Genomic DNA, 21,827 nt, shown 5'->3' with positions numbered 1-21,827 from the left:
TGCTAAGGCAGGCTTCCCTGTCCTGGTTTGACTGCGTTGTGCCCCAGATGCAGCCAGCAGCAGGGTCTGACCTTAAACAGAAGCATGAAGTGGCTTCTCCGACTCTTGCCACAGGCACTTCCCTTCCTCCCCCCCAGCTCCCATTGGCCAAGTTTTCTCTTCTTCTTTCCTCCTTTCCTTTCTCCTCCTTGGCCAAAGGGAGTGGGAGCTGGTGCTCAGGGTGGGAGCAGTGGCACGGGGCCCCAGTCCCCACTAGAAGCCAGACCCACTGCTGCAGTCCGGCACAGCGTTGGTGTAATAGGTCGCTACTAGCTGCCTAGCTGGGAGCACTTGCCATGGACTTTTAGCTGGTTGGCATGCTAACCAGAGTGACCAGTGCTGGGACATGCTGGATTCAGTATGGGTTGTGACCTGAAGTTGAAAACGCTGCCTACAGTGTGGATTAGCCTGTTTGGAGCTTGGAGTAAGCTTTACCCTTGCTTCACTAATCAGAGGAGGTTTAGTTTAACATTTATGCTGTTTAGAAGCAAACGTTCTTTGATGTTTAGAACTTTTTTTCATCCAGGTGTTTTATCTTCCATGATCTTGTCATAATGGGTTTTTGATCACTGGTTATCTCCATCAAGCATGCCTGAGTTTTCTTGCTGGTTTTGCTTTCCCCTTGCACGTTTTAAAAAAAAACAAACCCCAACAACCAAAAAAAACAACCTCGCAACCCTGGAACTAACTGCAAAACAATTGTTCATATTGTTTCTATTGATTCAGATTCCTACTTTCATGGTGTATTGCAGGAAATAAAAGATGACATGAACTTTTGGCCCAAAATGCGTACATTCTGATTAGGTGAATTTTAAGGAAACTGATGAAACAGATGACAAAAATGATACATGGGAGGTATGAGGTTACAACATTAAAGTAAACAGGTTATTCTGTCCTGCATCTGAGGCTCTGCCTTGGCGAGGGGAAAGGGGTGCTGTAAGAAAGTCATAGCTACCTGGTTCTTGCAATTGACTCAGCTCCTGTGAGTAAGAGCAGCTTTAGGACTTACACCAGTGGAGGATTGGTATATTTAGAGCTTCTCTCCCTTTGCACCCTCGTCCACCGTGGCCCCGTGTTGTTGCCCTACGCTGGAGTTGGGGAGGAGTGGGCTGGTGCAGGTGCCACCTCTGCTGGGTTTATGATAGCAGGAACTCCCCTCAACAAGTGGCACTCTTTGCTTGGCCATTATTTGCCTATACCTGATCCCCCCTGTGCTGCGGAAGTGGAACAAAAGGCTGGATGTAAGAGAATCTGGCACAATAACAATTATACTCTCAAGTACAACCTGTCACAGCTTAACTCTGTACATTTTGCATGGGTATTCTTTGCTGCTGATTAAATCTTTTTTGTTGTTAAATACAAGGGATAGTAAATACCTTTCCTGTTGGTGGAAAGTATCATATGTAAAAAAAATGAAAGGGATGTCAGTGTGAGGTTGAATGTAAACTCCCAATCTGATCTGAGAGTGCAGCATTGGGTTTATGAACTACTAGGTCTTTGTTTTCTTTTCACACAGTGTGCTATTCCTCTGATCGCACAGGTCCTTCCTTTTTTTGACACACAGGTGGGTTCTGTTTTGTTCAGCTGTTCTTTGACCTATTGGTATTTGGGGTCTTGTCTTCCAAGCCGGGGGAATATATTTTGCATGCTTTTGTGTGTGTGCTAGGTTAATTCACAGGTCAGTTTGTGAAGGGTTATAAAACTGTCTCCTTGGCCTTTATTGTTTATACCATAGGGCTGTTCGATTAATCGCGGTTTAACTCATGTGTTAACGTTACGCGATAACTCTAAAAAATGTATAGTCACGATTTCATTGCAGTTTTAATCACACTGTTAAACAAGAGACTACCAATTTGTGAAATTTATTAAATATTTGGATGTTTTTTTCTACATTTTCATATAATCTTGTTATTCTGTGTTTTAATTGACATCAAAGTGTTATTTGATTACATTATTTGTCCTGAGGTGCATCTTACAAATTGTAGATTTTTTTTTTTTGTTCATAACTGCACTCAAAAACAAAAATATAAAAACTTCAGAGGCTTACAAGTGCACTCATCCTACTTCTGTTCTGCCAATTGCTAAGACAAACAAAGTTTTGTTTACATTTTCAGGAGATAATGCTTGCCCTCCTTATTTACATGTCATCAGAAAGTGGGAACAGGCATTTGCATGGTGCTTTTGTAGGTGGCATTGCAGGTATTAACGTGCCTAGAAATGCCAACATTCATATGCTCCTTTCATTGCTTCGGCCACCAGCGAGGACATGCTTCCGTGCTGATGGCACTTGTTAAAAAAAAATATGTTAATTAAATTTGTGACTGAACTCCTTGGGAATAGTATTCACCCCTGCTCTGTTACTGCATTCTTGCATATTATTTCATGTTACGGCGGCTCGGATGATGACCCAGCACATTTGTTTGTTTAAGAACAAGTTCACTTTCAGATTTGACAAAAAGCAAGAAGGACAATGTTAAGATTTGTAAGATAGCTACACACTCGACCCAAGATATAAGAATCTGAAGGCTTTCCAAAATCTGAGAGGGGCGAGGTGTGGAGCTGCTTTTAGAAGTCTTAAAAGGCAACATCTGGTGCGGAATACAGGAATCTGAACCACCAAAAAGAAAATCAACTTTCTGCTTTGGTGGCATTACTCAGAAATGAAAATGAACATGCGTCGGGGTCCACACTGCTTGTCGTTTTTCAAGCAGAACCCAACATCAACATGCGATGTCCCCTGAATGTGGGTTGAAGCATGCACATCTGACACAAAATATCTGTGCAGGCTACACAGTCCATGAGAATGCTGTTCTCACTTTTCAGTTGACATTGATAAAAGAGCAGGCAGCGTATCTCTGTAAATGTAAAACAATTGTTTCTCTGAGTGATTGTCCTAAACAAAGAAGCAGGCTGAGTGGACATGCAAGCTCTAAAACTTTACATTGTTTTATTGAATGCAGTACTTTGCTAACATTATTCTATTATTGGCAATTCAAACTTTTTCATGATAAATAGATTGCATTACATATTTATTTAGGTAAATTGAAAATTACTCTTCCTTTGTTCTTCTTATAGTGCAACACTTGTAAAAAAACATAAATATCAAGTGAGCACTGTACACTTTGTATTCTGTGTTGTAATGAAATCAATATATTTGAAAATGTTAGAAACATCCAAAATTTAAATAAATGGTATTATATTATTGTTTAACAGTATGCAATTAATCTCACGATTTATCGTGATTAATTTTTTTTATTTGTGCGTTATCGTGATTTGAAAAAATTAATCCGATTAATCGTTGAATTAAAAAAATCAATCACTTGACAGCCAATAACAATGTTATATGGGCCTTATTTTTATTTATTGTATTACGATAGCTTTTTTAAGAGACTCAGTCTTGAGGAAGGATTGTTCCAGTGGTTAATGGTGTTAGGCCCTGGGCTCAGGGAAACCCAGATTTTAATTTCTTGCTCTGCCACAGACTTCGTAGGTGATTCTTGGGCCAGTCACTTTGTTCTCTGTACCTCAGTTCCTGCCCTGTAAATGGGGATAATAGCACTTGTGTTGTATAGGATACATTTATTAGACTGTGAGATACCAAGATGCCAATAGAAGCATGGAGAGATCTGTCTATGATAGACAGTCATAGACCAGACCCCTATTCAGGTCTGCACAAACATAACAAAAAGTGGGACCCTGTTCCCTGAAGCTCCCAACTAAGTAGTAGTTAAGTCATTTTTCCCGACAGTGAGATTTTATATTTATTGGTATGTGTGCGTGTGTCATTGAAAAGCGTGTTACTGTAAACAGAGGTACACATCTGGGGGCGCGCCTAGTGATTCTGCGCTTTGCAATTCTTTGTTGATCCGTTATGGTCTCTTCTGCTTACAGCGTGCAGAGGCTGAGAATCTGGGTACGTGTACACAGCCAAAAATACCCCTGACAGTTGAGTCTCGGAGGCCTGAGTCGGATTGAGGTCTCGGGCTGCTGGACTAAAAAATAGCAGTGTAGTATTGGGCTCGGGCTGGAGCTGGAGCTTGGGAACCCAAAAAGGAGAAAGGTCTCAGAGCCCAGGCTCCAGCCTGAGTCCAAACATCTACACTGCTATTTTTAGCCCTTGCAGCCCAAGCCCAACAAGCATGGTCAGTTTGACCCTGGCTGGACATGTTTACTACAGGTCTTTTTGGCTGTAGAGGATACCCTTAGAAGAGACGGAATGACTGGCTACTAGTGGGAAGAAACCATATTGCAGTACTCTGCAGCAGTCCCCATCTGCTAGCTTATTTAGGAGAATTAGTTGGCGACAGGTATTCTGAGGAGTCATGTCTTTCTCTCTGCTTGAAGAAAGTAGCTGCTTGCCAGGGTTGACTAGCAGAGAGTGGAGATTAGGGGGTTGTTGGATTCTCAGGTTATTTAATCAATGCAAGAGCCATGAGCTATACTGATTTTTACAGGCTGATTGAGCTGGTCCATGGAATATAAAGTCCAGGTACACTGAGGGAGGATGATTCTCTGGGCTCTAAAGAGTCTTTGAGAAATCTTTAATCTCTCCTTAATGTGTTGTCGTTTATAGTGCAGTTTCGATTGCTTTTTAATCTTGTGAAACCAATACAAAGAATGGTATTTGTGGACATTTTACATGCATGTGCATTATTTATTTAGATTGTTCTTGTTGCGTTTGATCCAGATGGCTATGCTGGGCTCTAATTACTTGATCTGTGTTGTAAGGTTTTGACCACTTGTCTGAGGAAATAGAGAAAACCCGTTAAGCAGGCCAAATATTATGGCCTTTCTTGTGAAAATAGGAATTTAAACTGATGATAGAAAGAAGAAGAAAATTTTGATGAAAGATAAGAGAGGATTTAATAATGTTAATACTGCTTTTGGCACAGCAGAATAGGAAAGCTCCCTCCCACCCCACTGCCTTTATAGCTTTTTTATTGAAACAACAAGTAGAAAACGTTAGACATGGCGTCAATGTAACTCTGGATCAGAAATTCACGATATATTTTAATAAACAGTGGTTTGTTTGCGGTTTTGATGCTTGCTCGCTAAAGATCTTCCTTGGAAAACATTTCCTAATTAGCTTGTGTCTGCGCTTTACTTACACACATTGATTTTTCGATTTCCATTTATTAAAAGTCTGTTAATAGATAGTATTTTAAAATTACTGAAAATCTGTGCAGGAACATATCCTGGGGAAGAGGTGGTGAATTTTGGGTTATATTTGTATATGGAGTATACAATCCTCTTGCTTTTTTATTTAATGTGAATTTTCTTTCTATGTGATTTGGAATATTTTTCTGTAATTTTGAATAATTTTTGGTTATTGGCTTTTGGCCATAGTTAAATCTGATTGTCAGTGACACACTTTTTCTCCAGGTGTGACTGCTTTAAAGCTACCAGGAATCTATGCAGATCAGGAAAGTTGAAATAATTAAATAATAATTGCATTTTTATACTTATCGTATTTAGCCATAGGTTCTTATTTACAAAATAAATATAAAAATTTCTAATTAAATTGACACACTCAATTAAAACATATACACATTTTAAAAGGACAAAATAAAACACAGGGATTAACAGTCTCGATCAGCTCACCTTTAAAATCCCCACCTCTTGAAGGTGCGTCTTGTGGCGGAAGATGATGACCAGGGTCTCAGGAAAACCTGCAGCTCTTCTTGGTGATCTGGCATTACCTTGCTGTTTATGCCTTGGCAGTCCCTCAAACCAGATCCTCCTGTTTTAGGTGCCTAAATATTCTGAGATCTGGACCTTGTCTGCTGTGTGTCAATCCCCATCGAAATGGATATTAGTACTTTCCTTTCCACTGGTCTATTAAGGTTATAACTTTTTGGTGCAGGGAATTATCTCTTACTTTTAGTTTGTTAGTGCTTAGAGACTCTATCTAGTCTGGGACAGCTATGGTGTTAATCTGTGTTGATGGGGCATCCACACCCCACACTGGCAGAGAGGGGTTTATCCCCAGGGGGGCCCTTGGGGGGAGGGGGCTGCACAGAAGTAACAATAGGCAGAGAGGCTGCAAGGACAGCAGTCAATGGCCAGTGGTCCCATATAAAAAGAGCACCAGGGCAGAGAGAGTCGGTTGCTCTGGGAGCCCAGGAGTAGAGGACTGCAATCCCTAGAGGGCTGAGAGAATTGTAGGCACCGTGGACAGAGCAGTGGCTGGTCCTGGGACTGATGTCTGAAGTGCGTGAGTGGTGAGGGTGAGAGATGGCTAGGGCCATTGGGGAAGTGGCCCAGAGAAACAGAGCAGCATTTGCAGATAGACAGCAGGGAGGCTGCTCTTTTACAGTGTCCCTGGGTTGGGGCTTGGAGTAGTGGGCAGGCCCTGGTCCCCGCACTGCTCTGGGGGGTGGCTGACTGTTGGACAAGGATACCCTTCCTCCACCTCCTGAAAGGCGGGAAATACAAATGACGACCTACTGGAGGGCTGAGTGAGAAGAGGATTGCTGCTTGAGAGGAGCCGTAGGCAGGAGCAAGACAGAGTTGCGATGTGCAGACCCTGGATGGGTTGGCTTGAGCTATCCCCAGCATGACCTGGAGGAGGTTGCCAGTCTGCAATGGGGCTGCATCCTGTTGATAACCTGTTCCACAGTAGTCTGCTGCACACTAAAGCCTGGCTACATTACATGTTTTTAACCGATTTTTAGGCAGCGTTAAACGATTTAACGCATGCACCCTTCCCATTATAATGAGGCCCTTTATATTGATTAAAGGGCTTTTTTAAACTGGTTTCTGTAATCTCCCCGATGAGAGGAGCTAGCGCTGAAATCTGGTTACCATTATCGGATTAGGGTTAGTGTTGGCTGCAAATCGATGATATTTTGGCCTCCGGCGGTATCCCAAGTGCACCATGTTTGACCGCTCTGGACAAGCAATTCCGAACTCGATGCACTGGCCAGGTAGCAGGGAAAAAGCCCGCGAAACTTTGAATTCATTTCCTGTTTGCCCGCGTGAAGCTCTGATTCAGCAGGGTGGTGATGCATCCCAAATCCAAAAAAGAGCTCCAGCAGGACCATATGGAGGATACTGGATTGATCGCTGTATGGGGAGACAAATCTGTTCTATCACAGCTCCGTTACAGAGACAAAATGAGAAAGCATTTGAAAAATCCTCCAGGCTATGATACAGAAGTCACAGCACAGTGCTGTGTGACAAGTGTAACGGAAGCCAAAGAATCAGCATGACGGCTTATGGAGGGAGGTAGAGAGGTACTGAGGACTCCAGTTATCCCACAGTCCCCGCAGTCTCGAAAGGCATTTGCATTCTTGGTGAGCTCCAGTGCCTGTAGGTCAAACACATTGTCGAGGTGTTTTCGGGTAGTATCTCGTCAATTTAAACCACACCACCGCCCCCCCCGGGTTTTGAAAGAAAGGGAAAAAAATCGTTTTCTGACTTTATGTGTCACCCTCGTCTACTGCATTCTGCTGGTAGGATGCGGTGCGCGGCATCTGAATGCAGCATCTCTCCCTCCCCATGGCAGGATGGTACCGTACAAAAGAACTGATAGCTGTCCTCATTCTCTGTAGTGGCTCCTGGCTGCCTCAGATGAGTTTCGGCGGGTTCCTGCGGTTTAAAAATAGGAATGACTCCCGGTCATTCCTTGGGTTAGATGTTCAGAACGGCTGGTTAACCGTTCCTCATTCCATTAGCAACTGGGGCGGTTCCATATTCAACCCCTCCCCCTTTTCTTCTAAGAAAGATTCTGTACTGCTGGTGACTATCATAGCAGCGGGATGCTGGGCTCTCTCCCTGCCACTATTTAATGTCTGCCTGGACTGTATTATAGCAGTGATGGCTGCCTCCTCTCATTTTAATCTCCACTAAAAACTCAGTGTTTCTATTCCTGCACTCTTTATTACTTCTCAACAAATGGGGGAACCCTGCCATGGTAGCCCAGCGAAGGTTGGGGAGAAGGGAAGCCATGGGGGGGTGTTTCAGGGGCACCCCTGAATGGCCATTGCCAGCTCATATTTCTGCAGGATCTGACTACAGGAGCGGCCTGTGCTCTTGGTTCTCCTGATACACTGGTTCTCTAGTTACATCTTGCCCATACTTCTAGGCAGGACTGACTCTATTATTATAGTAAACGCAATAAATGGTAAGGGATTGACTCGGGGGTCATTCCCATTTTTTGTCTTGCAGCCCCCGGGCGTGACCTCAGCGACAGGCCAGCCAGGAGCAGATCCCATGGACAAGGCAGCCAGACGGGTACAGAATGACTGATAATCATCATCTTCATCCGCAATTACATGGCCCAGCAGCACCAATCACATGGAATAACCGGTAACCGTCTCTGCTAACCTTGCAATGGACAAATTAGAATGCTGCTGTGTAGCAACTCGCAGTACAGCGGCCTCTTGTCACGCGAGAGCCGATCCAGTCAGACGACCACGTGACAGTGACAAAAGGTAAAACGGCGCTCCATGGTTGGCCATGCTATGGCGTCTGCCAGGGGCAATCCAGGGAAAAAGGGCGCGAAATGATTGGGTCTGCCGTTCTTTCACGGGAGGATGAGTGAGACATTTACCCAGAATCACCCGCGACACTGTTTTTGCACCATAATGCATTGGGATCTCAACCCAGAATTCCAATGGGCAGGGGAGACTGCGGGAACTATGGGATAGCTACCCAGAGTGCAACGCTCCAGAAATCGACGCTAGCCTCGGTACATGGACGCACACCGCCGAATTATTGTGCTTTGTATGGCTGCGTGCACTCAACTTTATACAATCTATTTTACAAAACCGGTTTATGTAAAATCGAAATAATCCTGTAGTGTAGACATACCCTAAGTGTCCACGTGGACCCTGCAGGCATGCACTGTTTACTAGTGATTTTTGATCTAACTTGCTTTGAAACAGGAATAGATCAAAGCACACTAAGGAACTATTAGGGTATGTCTATGCTGCAATGAAAACCTGTGGCACTGAATCTCAGTGCCTGGATCAGCTGACTCAGGCTCCTGGGGCTTAGGATGTGGGGCTTAAAATTGCAGTATAGATATCTGGGCTCAGGCTGGAGCCTGGTCTCTGAGACCCACCCCCTTGTGGGGGCTCAGAGCCAGGGCTTTAGCCCGAGACAACAAGTCTACATTACAATGTTATACCCCTGCAGCCCAAACCCCACAAGCCTGAGTCAGCTGATCTGTGCCAGCAGGAGCTGTGCCATGGGTCTTTTATTGCAGTGTAGATGTGCCCTCAAGAACAGTTATTTTAGATTATTTTTGTTAGCAGTTGTGGTACAAAGTACAAATATCTGCGTGTACCAGTATCAAATGAATACAGCATGTTAACCAGAATGATCGTATATTAGACCAGTTACACATGTCATTTCAATTACAGGGGTTTACAAAATCATTCACAAGTTGTGGAAAACTAGTTCCTTAAGGTAACTTTTTTTTTTTTTTTTAAATATTTTCTTTTTTGAAGAAAAGGCATGGCCATCACAGAAGGGTAGACATCTATTTAGAGGACAGGTAAACTATTGGCCTCTCTACTCTGCTTTATTGAGATAAGTGAGGTGACCCTTGATATATTAGCTTTCTTTGATGGCTACCGACTGACCAATAGTAACTTTTCTGATAAAATGAAAAGCGTTGACTGTCACCCTTATGTTACACCTAAGTGTATTGTATACAGCACTAAGATGAACACTGCTAACTCATGCTTGAATTCACTTTCAACAGTACATTATTAATGAATCATGGCCCAATTCAGAAAAACATACTTTTTGATTCCTGGCACAGTTATTTTAAAAACGTTGGCTTGTGTTAAGCTTGAGTGCTGCAGAGTCTGCACTTTTCTTTTTTTTCTCTCTGTCCACTGTAACAGATGCAGGACAAAATTTTCAAAAGCACCTAAGTGACTTAGGTACCTGAAACCCATGGACTTTCAATGAGATTTAGGTGCCTTAATGATTTAAGCACTTCTGAAAATTGTACCCCAATCCTATGAGCACTTTAGCACTTGCGTAACTTTATTCATGTGAGTAACTTCTTTGAAATCAAGTCGGCCTGGATATTTGTCCTGTCATTACTCTGCAGTAGCATATATGGATATGGGTGCCTGTGGTTGCAGAATATGTATGTATAAACTGTATTATAATATGGTTAGACTGAAATTTATTTTCCAGACTGGTTGCCATGTGTGTTTAACGATGAAGGGTACGTCTACATTGCAGTGTAAGTTCAGGTTAGCAGAACTCGAGTTAGCAGACCCTGGGTTTGTTAACGTAGGGCAGGGGTAGGCAACCTATGGTTTTCAGTGGCACTCACACTACCTGGATCCTGGCTACCGGTCCGGGGGGATCTGCATTTTAATTTAATTTTAAATGAAGCTTCTTAAATATTTTAAAAACCTTATTTACTTTACATACAACAATATTTAGTTATATATTATATACTTATAGAAAGAGACCTTCTAAAAACGTTAACATGTATTACTGGCACACGAAACCTTAAATTAGAATGAATAAATGAAGACTTGGCACACCACTTCTGACCCCTGTCCCAGACTTTTAGTGCCCTCCCAAAAGGTGGCTACTCCAGACCTTTGTTCATGGTGCATTGTGGGAAAATTTGACTGTCCACCAAACTTGCCTTTCCCGAGGACAAAGAAAGTCAGCTATGAGATTGTGGAATTCTTTTGGTGGATTCCCAGAGTACGAGTCCAGTGGGGCCGCAGCTACACTGCAAAGAAATAAAGCTGGGTTCTGGCTTGACTCAGGCTCAGACCTTTCATCCCCCTGCAGTCCTGGGACCCTGAGTCCGAGCCCTGGGTTAGTGTGAGTTGTGTGTAGGTGGAAGGCTGGTTAATCTTGTGCCTGAGTTCAAACGCTGGTCTTACACTGCAACGTAGACATACCTTAAGGGCCCAATGCTTAGTCAGACAAAACTTCTATAGTATAGAAGTTAATGGGTGTTTTTCCTTAGTAAGAACGACTGAGCAATAAACTTGAAATATTGTTACAACCATTTAAATGTTTTTAATTAACATATTGATATTTCAAATCACTGCTAGCTAGAAAGTGCTGCCATTAGACTATTTTACTGATAGAGCTCTTATTTTTTTTTCTTTTTTCTCCCTAGTGATTTAGACCAACAATATATAAACTATGTATTCAGGTAAAATGAATTTGCTTTTGATACACAGTGATTGTTGTTAGGTGGTGGATGTTTCCATTTTCAACAGTGCCTTGTTTCGGAAGCACAGCTGACGCTCCTGCTAACCAAATACATCTAATGTACCTTTATAAATGGGCCTGGGTCCAACAGTAGAATATTTGGGGGGGTGAGATAATGGGTGTACATGCCAAGTTACACTTGAAAAGGTAACTGTTTTAACTGTGAGTGATCACTGATCTCCAAAGGTAAGATTGACACAATGACTTGATGAGAGCAAACCTGGAGGGGAGCAAGCAACACCAGCTGTTACCAAAGGGGTGGTATTAGGTATAGACACATCTAATGTAAAAAGCATTGGCAATAACTGTGATTGTTAAAAAAGGTGCTTTATATGGGGCAGATAATTCCAACCTCTAGTTGTTGGCATTAACTGGGCATATCAAATCATAGCTAAGGGAAGTCAGTGAGCATGGCTGTTTCTGGATTCTTGCAAGTCCGTATCTGAAGTAAGCCATGCAGGGCCCTGTAATCAAACCTCTCTGCTTGCCTGTGCATACCCATGCTGACCCCAGTCACCTTTTGCCTGCCTGTGCCAAACACCAAGTGATATCTAGAGGCAAGTGTTGTCAGTGGCTACCAGTGTGGTGCTCTGCTCTTGTTCGATGATAACAGTCAGCTGCGTGCATGTTCCCTTTGTGTGCTGCCCCAGTTCTACGCAGAGGGAGAACCCTTAAAGACCACAGACTCTAGTAAGGTGCGAAGGAACCTGAGCCAGGTTTATTGTCAAACGAAGCACAGTAATAGTTTCCTATAGACTCTACAGGACATACTACGAATATGTGCCCCCTGGCAATGGACACAGCTCAGTCAGTGGCAGGACACTCCACTGCCCCCTAGGCTGGACAAAGATGCGCACTCCAGGACCTACTTTTATACAGTTACAGGACAAATTACTTATCCCTACTGACGTATTGAGGAACAGCCCCTCACTGGGTGTTATCTCCCTCTTTGATCATTGACCATTTGATCTCCCTGTTTGGTTCAAACAGATCTATCCATCATGTTGTCCTTTTGACCCTGCCTTTAAGATGCACCTGCCTGTTCCTCGATATCTGTGGAGTGTTTTAATGCCATCTTGGTACAAGTTCCTCTTATTAGCACTTATGTGTGGATGCACCTGCTTCTAGCAGCCCTCTTCTTGCAAACTTCTGTGAGTGGGGCCTGCCTCTGGCTCACAGCCCAGCTTTTGCTTAGCAATGCCTGAAAGTACTTTGGTTCAGGCATCAGGCCTCAGACTGGGCCTCTGACACGAGTTTGTTTCAGGGCCTCATGTTACTACAGCAGGCACAAAGTATGTCCATTGAGAGATGGGAAATAATACTGTGGCATCCTTTATCTGCTTGTGAGTCTCTCTGACTCCTGGTGAGCACCAGGCATGCACACTAATAGATGGTGCTAGAGAAAGATAACATTGAAAGGGAAATAAAATCAAGAAGTTGAAGTAGGAGCAGACCCAGATGAAAGAATGACTGGAGATGAAAATGTGTTGTTTGGTTTTGTTGTGGGTGTGTGCCTGCCTGAGCCGGCCTTATACAGACACATCAGTGGGATAGACCTAAGGCAGTTATTTGACTACCTTTACCTTGTAACTCTATGTTCATAAAGTTAAAAAGCAGGGTCCAGACCTCTTCACTTTAATCATATAAAACTTTCCAATTTGCATTAATAAGGTGAGCTGGAGTAGGCTATTAATGCAGGTTTTGTATGTGCCAAAGAAAATCTGGCAATGCAGCATGCACCGATAGTGTATGAGTATCTATTTGCATGATGCAGTTTCATGTCCTAAGACAATCAGTCTGTTCTCTTAAGTTTCTCAAGTAAAAAGCAAATTTTTGACAAAGGAGACAGACACCTGTTGTAATTTTGAACACTGGTTCATTCACATAACTGCAAATATAGTGTTTATACACAAAAATAATCTATTAATTCTTGACTGAGTGGTTCTGCTTAGAACATCCTAAATGGGTCAATTGTCTAATGATCAGGTGGAAAAGTAAAGCAAGCAATAAAATCCTGTTCCTTTTAATTAGCACATGCATGAACTATGAATCTCCATTGTCATTTAGTTGAAAACTACAGATGGGCCAAACCTTAGATTCAGATCTTGGATCCAAATCTGAATTTTGCAGCATGGCTTGCAAATTTAGGGCCAGATTCTCTGCTGTGTAAATTGGGTGAAATTCCAGTGAAGCTGTGCCAAGTAGAGATGTGGGGTTCCATTTAACCTGAGAATTATCATCTTTTCCCAAGCTTATTTTAAAGTCTTTACATGTTTTTTTTCTTCCCCCTATGGCCATATAGTTTAGAGCTTCCCCCTACCCCTCAGAGAACTTTCAGCCAAATCAAATATAAAAAAGAGAGGAAGATTTGGGCAATTTATAGCATAAAACTGTTTTATTGAACCTGGTGCTTTTGGACATTTACTGTTTGTATGTTGGAAAAGAAAGCATTTGTAGCTAAGGAGCTGTAAGATCAGATGTTGTAGTTGTGGCCGGCATCCTATTTTTAAAGCTTTTCTTTAGAGGTGGTGAAAAAGTGTGAATCAAGACAAAGTGTTTTTTCAGCTTCTCAAAAGCACCAAATATTAACAAGCATCATCTTGCAAAGATTTTCATTATCCAGGGCTTTACAGGTCATCTGTACTTGAAGTTGCTGACACAAAGCAAATGCTAGAAAACAGCTGGTTTGATTTCTTTGATTAGAAGGAAGGCAAGTGGTTGGAAACTGACATTTCTTTGATTTGACTCTGTGGGATTTTTTTTTTTTAAGGGACATTCAGTGCCATGGCAATTAGGCCTTGTTCAGAGCAGGGAAAAGTGGGTTTTTTGTTTTTAAATGTGCTAACTAGAACATTTTAATTAAGTGCTGTTTAAAACTGTGTTAGCCAGTTATGGTCAGCCTAGGGCACAGCTGCCATTAACAGATGTTAAGAATCTTAAGGTGATCAGATGTCCTGTTTCTTAAGGGACAGTCCTGTATTTAAGCCCTCCTGCGGGTGTCCTGAATTTTTCTTAGAAAATACTGGACAATTTGCCTGTTTTTGTCTCTTCCCCCCCCTTCCCTCCAATCCGTGATGGCGGGTCCCGCTGTGGCTGGATCCCTGCTCGCCAGCCACCCGCCCACTAGCGGTGAGTGAGAGGGGTCCAGTGGCTGATGATGGGGGTGGAAGTACAAGGCTGGTGGTGGGGCCAAGCTGAAGTGTGTGAGGCTGGCTGCTCCCCCTGCCTGTCCATCAGCACAGACATGCTGCCTGCCAGCTCTTGCCCAGCATGACCCCGCCCACTGTCCCATTTCCAGCTATCTCTGGCTGTGAGCTACAGTGGCTGGTGAGTGTGGGCACGTGCCAGGTGGCAGCTGGTTACATGTCACCTCTGCTGCCCACCTATCGGCCTTTCTGTGCTCCCCCCTCACTGTCTTCTCCCTGTTTTGCCACTTTGCCCCACTTTCCCAGTCCCACTGCTCCTCCATATCCCCCCCAGTGAGACGTGTCCCACTCCCAGTGCTGTGCAGAGAACCAGCCCCTGGTCGGGGTGCTCAGCTCACCAGCAGCCTGGATGGCAGGCTCCTTCTTTCTTCCACTGCCTCTGGCTGGGCCAGTGCCCCGGGAAAGCGCTGGCACAGGGCAACCTCTCCGCCCCTCAGCCAAACTCTGGAGTGGCAGGGTGGGGGGAGAGAGCAGTTTCCAGCCTGTTCATGCCCTGACCCTGCAGGCTGCACAGCAGCCTCCCGGGCAGGGGCTTAGCACCCTCTTCACCCTCCCCAACCCTCTGCTCTAGGTCCTGCCCCCAGTGAGTGCGGGAATGCTCTGCCCCCTAGGCACCCTCCTCTGCTGAGTCACCTCTCTGGTGGGGTTCCCTGGGCCCTGGTTCACAATGCATCCTTACGTCTTAACCCCTGCCTGCCCACGCTGTAGCCAGGGGATAGGAGGTGGCTGGGTTATGTCGGTTAGCTGCCTTTTGACAATATGCAGGCAGGAAGGGACAAGCTTCTTCCAGCCACGGGGGCGGAGGGAGGCGGTATGGGGGAAGAGATGAGCTCTGCAAAGTTATGGGCCAGGTCATCCCTCCCTCCTCTCCCCCCTCCCGCCCCGCATCCCCCCCCCGCATCCCCTGTGGCTGGAAGCAACTCCCATCCCTTCCCTCCTGCACAGTGCCAAAAGGCTGCTGCTGGCCATCTTCTGGTGTGAACCCTGGAAGAAATCTGAGAAGGGGGGGCATGTGACCCTGCATGTCCTGTCCCATTCTCCTCCCCCCCCACCCCGATGTTGCCTCAGGAAGATGCGGCACCAGGTACCAAGAGAGGCAGGTCCATCCTGGGGCTCCGGTGAGGCATGGACAGCACACAGCACTGGGCAGGGAGAATGGGGTTGATCAGTTACCCCCCCATTGTGAGAGAGGTGTATGGGACTGTGTGTGCCACCCCTCCCTGTGTGAACCCTAAATCTTTAAAGATAAGAAGGTTAAAAAAAAAAGAATCCAACTACGCAGTATTTCTTTTTAACAGGGGCTCAGGGTATGGCTTCACTTGCAGCTGTACAGCGCTGGGAGTTAAACCTGTCTTCATACAGCTGAGTAGGGAAAGCGCTGCAGTCTGGCCACACTGACAACTACCAGCGCACTGTCGTGGCCACATTTGCAGCATGTTTAGCAGCATTGGGAGCAGTACATTATGGGCAGCTATCCCAGCATTCAAGTGGCTGCAATATGCTTTTCAAAAGGGGGGGTGAGGTGGAGGGTGACAAGGAGCGTGGGGGAGAGAGAGAGTGGATTTTTGGAGCTGACAGTGTCAGCTCCCTGCCTTGCATGTTCCAACCCTCTCCCCCACCCCTCTCTCACTCACTGAAAGCAAATAGCTGTTTTTCCTCACAGACCAGATAAGCAGCCGCTCCCCAAAACAGAACCTCTCCTCCCTCCCGCCCGCCGTGCTGCTTCTCTCCTCAAGCAAACACTAGCTGTGGGCGTTCCAAAGGGAACCCCCCTGCCTGCCTCTGCTCCGTCACAGCAAACAGTAGCTGTGTTTGTTTTTTTAGATAAGCAGCTCCGGGAGCCCGGAGTTGACAACAAAATAAAGAGAGGCATCACAACAAAACAAAGAGAGTAATCTTTACTTAAAAGCATTATGGGAAGCTTCCGGAGGTCAGTTACAGTGTACTAAGATTATTCCCTGTTTACACTGGCACCCCAGCGCTGCAGCAGCAGCACTATACTCTTTATTCCTCTCAGGGAGGTGGAGTACAAGCAGCGCTGTAGCCAGGGATATGTATGTGCCTTGCCAGTGTGGACGGGGAGTGAGTTACAGTGTATAAAGCCACCACCAGTGCTGCAACTCCTAAGTGTAGCCAAGGCCTCAGTCAGCTTGATGTTAATTTGAATGTTTGTAGTGCATAGTTCTGATTGATTGCCATTGAATTTGCTTGAATACAAGTAATTTTACCAGGTATCCCGTGTTCAGCATAGGGAAATGTGGTCACCCTCGTTAAGATGGTCAAGTTAAAGCCTGTGAAGAAGCCTAAGATTAAGCTTGACCAACTTCGAATGTTGTACACACTGCCTGGTCTACACCAGACTTCTAGAATGTGTTAGTTAGCATGTGTTAGCTAACAACACACCTTGTATCCTAGTCCAAAGAAGGCCCCAGTCTTCTGAGATGCCAGGTTCTGTGAATGTGTGGTGCTTCTCACTAGCCTTGTCTACTTGAGCACTTTTCAGGAAATTTCACACTATTAGACTAGTTGTAGCTCTGCTGCGTATTGACGGTGTGGAAAGGGGCAGCCTCTGCTGCATACTGAGGCTGCTGGTGCCTGTATCTTCGTATCATCTAACCCTGATTAGATGCTTTACATTTGACTATGCCGGAAAACGCCGCTGTGTGAACACAACTTGACAGTGATTGCTGTAAAAGGGTCAGATGAAAGTGTTACTGCCTGTTTATGAAAACAGAGTTGCACTTTTACTGTAGATGATGCCTGGATGGAGCATATTAAAATTTTTGGCCCAAGCTATTGGATGGATTTAATATATTAGTATAAAGTTCTTTTTTTAAAAGATCAAATATTTGCTCCATCTAGTATTGCCAAGAGTGTAACTGAAACAAACTAAACATCTTAGTGCCTCCTGACCCTGCATGCACTTATTCTCGTTTAAAATGTGGAATGAATTTTTTGGAAGACTGTCTTTAGTGTGGGCATTAGAAACATGGAGGTGGACTTTCCAGAAGGAGAGAGGTCTGAAGAAGGATTTGCTGGATTTTGAAAATATGGCATTTCTCACACCTCATCACTTAAAGTATCTTTCTCAGAAAGTTGACCACCACTTGTGTGATGTTTCTAAAAATGATTATAGAAAAGCCTATTAAAGTTCACTTTTACCAGTCTGCAAATCTGTCAGTCACATAGCCCAGATAGAAACCTTTTGTCTCTAAAAGCTGGGAAGTTTGGTTCCAATATCAACGACTGGGTGCTCTAGCTGACCATTTTGAGGGCCTCCCTTATAACTGGGTTGTCTTATTCAGTCTTATTGTCCTGTTCTCTTCAGGGGGCATTTTGCTGCTCGAGAGTAGAGCAGCAGGACACAGCTACCTCTCCATGGGCTTTAACTCATCTTGTTGCTTTCAAATTTAGCAGCACTTTGCGAGGTTTGAGAGACATATCAGGGTTCAACCAGTAAAGAGATGTGTTTACCGCTCTTCCTTTTCCTTTGTTCCTCTCTTCCCATTTATTGTGTGTTTGGACTTTGGTCATTGTCCCCCTGCCATATCCTCCACATGAAATGAGTGGTGTGTTGACTGTGACAGATACAGTTTAAATTTATTTAAGAATCTACTTTGATAAAGTGGTGGAAATACTATATACATTGTATGGAATGCTGAGTCTTCTGTTTACTAGCAAAACTAATTTAGAGCTAATTCTAGTAGCTGTATAATCCCCAGTCCTTACAGGGCCTATTTTGTCATGACTTAAAGTGGGTTTGTTATTTTAATCAGCACATGGACGATAAATCACAGAGAATTAATCTGCAAAATGCCACAGTCTGCCTCTGTTGCTATTGTTCACAAGGGAAGATGCAAATAATTTTAGACTGCAGATTTGAAAAGACTCTTGAACTTCCCTAGTTTTTCAGATCTGAGATAGCAATGAGGTGCTGGGACACTTAGTGTGATAGTGAAGCACTGTCTCTGGAGGGCAATCTGCAGTTCTTGCATAGGATGAAACATACATGCAGGGCAGGTTGTAGCCTATCCTAACAGTGCCAGTAGTAGTCCTGCTCACACACATGCTGATGCTAGTGCTCCCTGTCTCTTGGCTGGAGCATGGGTGAGATGTGGGCAAAGAGGTGGCAATGCATGGTGGGTACTCTCCCCCACAGCAATTGGGCAAGGACGGGGTGCAGTTTTGGTTCCGTCCTCCTCCTCCCCACCCCATGTTGTGACTAGCAGAGCTGGCAGAGCATGCAGTGTGAGGGCAAAGTAATGTGCACCTGGAAAGTGGTGGCACTAATTGCTTCTCCTAGAAACAATGAGTCACAATTCCTTTCCAAGTTTTTGCCTGTGGAGAGGTGGCTGTGTGCCACTCCTTACACAGAATCGTAAAATGTGGGGCTGGAAGGCACCTCAAGAGGTCATCTAGTCCACACCTCCTCCCCCCCACGACAAGGAAGGATTAAATACACTCGGACCTGACAAATGTTTGTCTAACCTGTGCTTAAAAACCTGAAATGATGGCAATTCCATAGGCTGAGCAAAGGCTGAGTTTGTTGCTCTTAATCTATTGGATGTTTGTCTGTGAAACTGAAGTGCCAGACAACTGGCAGTCTCTGGCCAAGAGAAACCTGGGACATAGAAGGGGAGGGGTGTTTTCAGGTTTTGATTCAAGTGTGTTGACAGAAATATGTGTAAAGCCTATAGAGTACACACCCACATTAGGAGTGGTTTTAGGAAGAGTTGCTAGGCTTTCTCATTTATGAGCACAAAAAGCTGCACTGGATTTTTTTGCTTTGATGAAAGGCAGCTTTGCAGGCATAAATTGCTTTTCTTGCTGACAAAACTGCCCCATAATCAGACAGAAAAGCCTACGAGGTGCAGCCCAAAATAAAATATAGTGGGTTTGGGAAAATCAGAGATCTAGTGCTTCTACTCCTTCTCCCTTGCCTAGTGTCCTAAACTGTCTTTTGGGAAGTCCCAGAGTCGTTCAGGCAGTGCCACAAGATGCCCAGTTGAGAACACAAATACAGTGCAGCTTACTTCAGTTTTAACCCACTGGCTTAGGCTGCCCCGTGCCCCACTAAGATTTTTGTTTTCTTTGGATCTGAGCCTGGGATGTTGAAGGGTTATCAATTCCCCTTGCTTGCAGATGAAGTTTCTTACTCAGGCAAACATATACACATTTCCTACTCTCCATAATCTTATCAGTAAAATATGTACAAAGCAAGAACAGGGACTGTAGCACAGCAGTAGCTCTTGCCACTGTCGATGCAGCTTTATTTGTGCTTCCATTCCCTTGTTGTGTTTCATTTTGAGTAATAAGCAACGTGCCTTCACCTCCTTTGCTATGTTTGCAGAACTGATGATGTCAGTAAATCTGTGGAATTGGGGTTTATTTAACTGAAGCTCTTTCTGGGTATCTAGTTTGGAGGCAGCAGCAGAGAATTACATAGTGTGTGTCCAACTATTTAGAAACGTTGACTTTTTAACGTCTTTGTGGCACAACAGTGGTTTGTTAAAAATACAGCTATTTAGACTCTGGACATTTTCCACCAGGTAATATATATTTTTAGTACTTTGAAGAAAATGTTAAGCCTAAGCCGCTTGACCATAAGCTTAACATGTAATTTCCCCCTTTGCCTTGTGTGCTGCACTACTGGTTTCAGAGCCAGGACCTTCACCTCCACACCCTTTGGGGCTTTAGTATCAACAAATGCCCTGTGCCAGCCAGAAAAACTCCATGCTTCACTGAACTCTAGTGAGACCCTGCTGCAGGCCCTGTCTTTGGCAGTCACAACTCCTTCTCATTGTGTAGGCCTCCATGGCTTTACTGGTTGGGTTGGTACCTTGCAACTATCCTAGATCTGCCCTAGGACTGCAGGAGACAGTAGCAGTTAATTGGGGGAAATTGTGATGCTTTCAGCATGTCTTTTCACTTTCATAACTGCAGTGCCTACTAATGGTCAGTCAGGTAAAAAAGCCCTGGCCCTGATTGGTTTTATAATTTATATATGCATGAAAATGTGCATTAATAAATATTCTTTTAAATTCCCCTTCCAGTGTTGTGAGTGTGTTTGGAACTCAGCAGTGAATAGCTTTAGAAAAGAAAACTAAATGCACTTAGTTCTGCTGAGGCCAGGAGTTTCACTAGTATGCTCTTTCTTTATAGATGTTCTAATTGTAAGATGAATACTTGTTCGTTTCATCTAAGTGCTCACAAATATGAGTACACGGTGCTTGCACAAACATACATGTGGAACTGGATGCTTAATTTGCACATGCATTTACCACAGTCATGCCCACAAATCATGTGTTTGCACGCACATAGTCAAAATTCACTCTTGTACAGAGAGCCAGCTGAAGTCTTATGCATTATAGTCCCACTTAAGCTTCATTTTGATGATGTACGTGATACAGAGGCCTATGCTGTCCCATTGCATAGGGGAAACGTTACTCATTAATGAACAGTTATGTGCACTGTCCATTTGTGGGCAGTTTGTTTGTTTGTTTACCCTCCTGTATTCAATTTATAGTAAAGTATTTATCTTTTCTTTCTTTAGTGTGGTGCTTTTGGCCTCTGCATCCCATCCAGCAGGTAAAGTGACTAGAGAATGTGTTAACATTTATTTTTTATGGGTTGTGTGTGTGGTTGTTTTTTTTTTTTGTTTTTTTTTTTTTAAATGTATGCAGTTTAAGAACAGATTCTGCATCCTGGTGCAAAATCTTGGAGTCAACAAGAAAACCATGTGGAATTGCTTGCACGAAGGCCATGACAAAATAACAGTAGTAAACTTGTCTCAGGCCTTCCCACAGGGCTGAATCTTGCACCACTAGGAGGTTTGCTACTGAATTAGCTGGGAGTAGGATCAGGACCTTCTAGGCCATGATACAACTTTCAGAGAGGAGAGGGGAAAGGAGCCTATCATTGTGATATCCATGCACTGATATTTAATAGCATCTGATAGACTGTCATATGGACCTTACCTGTCCTTTGCAAAGGAGTAGCATGGGACCCTGACTAACAGATACTGCAGACTATAGCCTGCATTTTAGCTGACTGGGGGCTAGTCCCAAGGATTAGCTGGTAGACTGCTCCCTTAAGACCAAGGCCTACCAGCCAGCCTGGATGCTGGGTTTCCTTCCTCATGCTCTTCTCAATGCTAAATAGAGGTCTCACTCTACTGCTTGCACATGGAGTAAGCGGATCTCTTTTTTTCACTATTCACTTCTCCGCTTCATAACAGCCCAAGGTAGAATTTAGTCCTTCCCTGCGGCCAAAGGGCCAACAATAAGTAATAATTCAGGGAGGTGAGGTATGTTAGAACGGGGAACATAAGAATGGCAATACTGGGTCAGACCAAAGGTCCATCTAGCCCAGTAT

General features: G+C 44.1%; 1 protein-coding gene across 6 annotated transcripts in view; it reads left to right on the top strand.

Annotated features, from left to right (window-relative positions):
• SLC35D4 (solute carrier family 35 member D4) overlaps positions 1-21,827 on the top strand; it is a 96,278-nt gene that overhangs the window by 30,336 nt on the left and 44,115 nt on the right. For 4 of the 6 annotated variants that reach the window (XM_075062966.1, XM_075062965.1, XM_032795818.2 and 1 more), the window contains exons 9-11: positions 9,408-9,453; positions 11,153-11,188; positions 21,007-21,041. In XM_075062966.1, coding sequence (XP_074919067.1) covers positions 9,408-9,453; positions 11,153-11,188; positions 21,007-21,041 — 117 coding nt within the window. The remainder of the gene's footprint in view (positions 1-9,407; positions 9,454-11,152; positions 11,189-21,006; positions 21,042-21,827) is intronic. The other 2 variants (XM_075062968.1, XM_075062967.1) reach the window with 1 other exon arrangement.

This window comes from Chelonoidis abingdonii, chromosome 2 (genome assembly GCF_003597395.2).
Source record: "Chelonoidis abingdonii isolate Lonesome George chromosome 2, CheloAbing_2.0, whole genome shotgun sequence".
NCBI lineage: Eukaryota > Metazoa > Chordata > Testudines > Testudinidae > Chelonoidis > Chelonoidis abingdonii.
The sequence above is the reverse complement of the archived record's forward strand: the minus strand, read 5'-3'. Positions and strand labels throughout refer to the sequence as shown.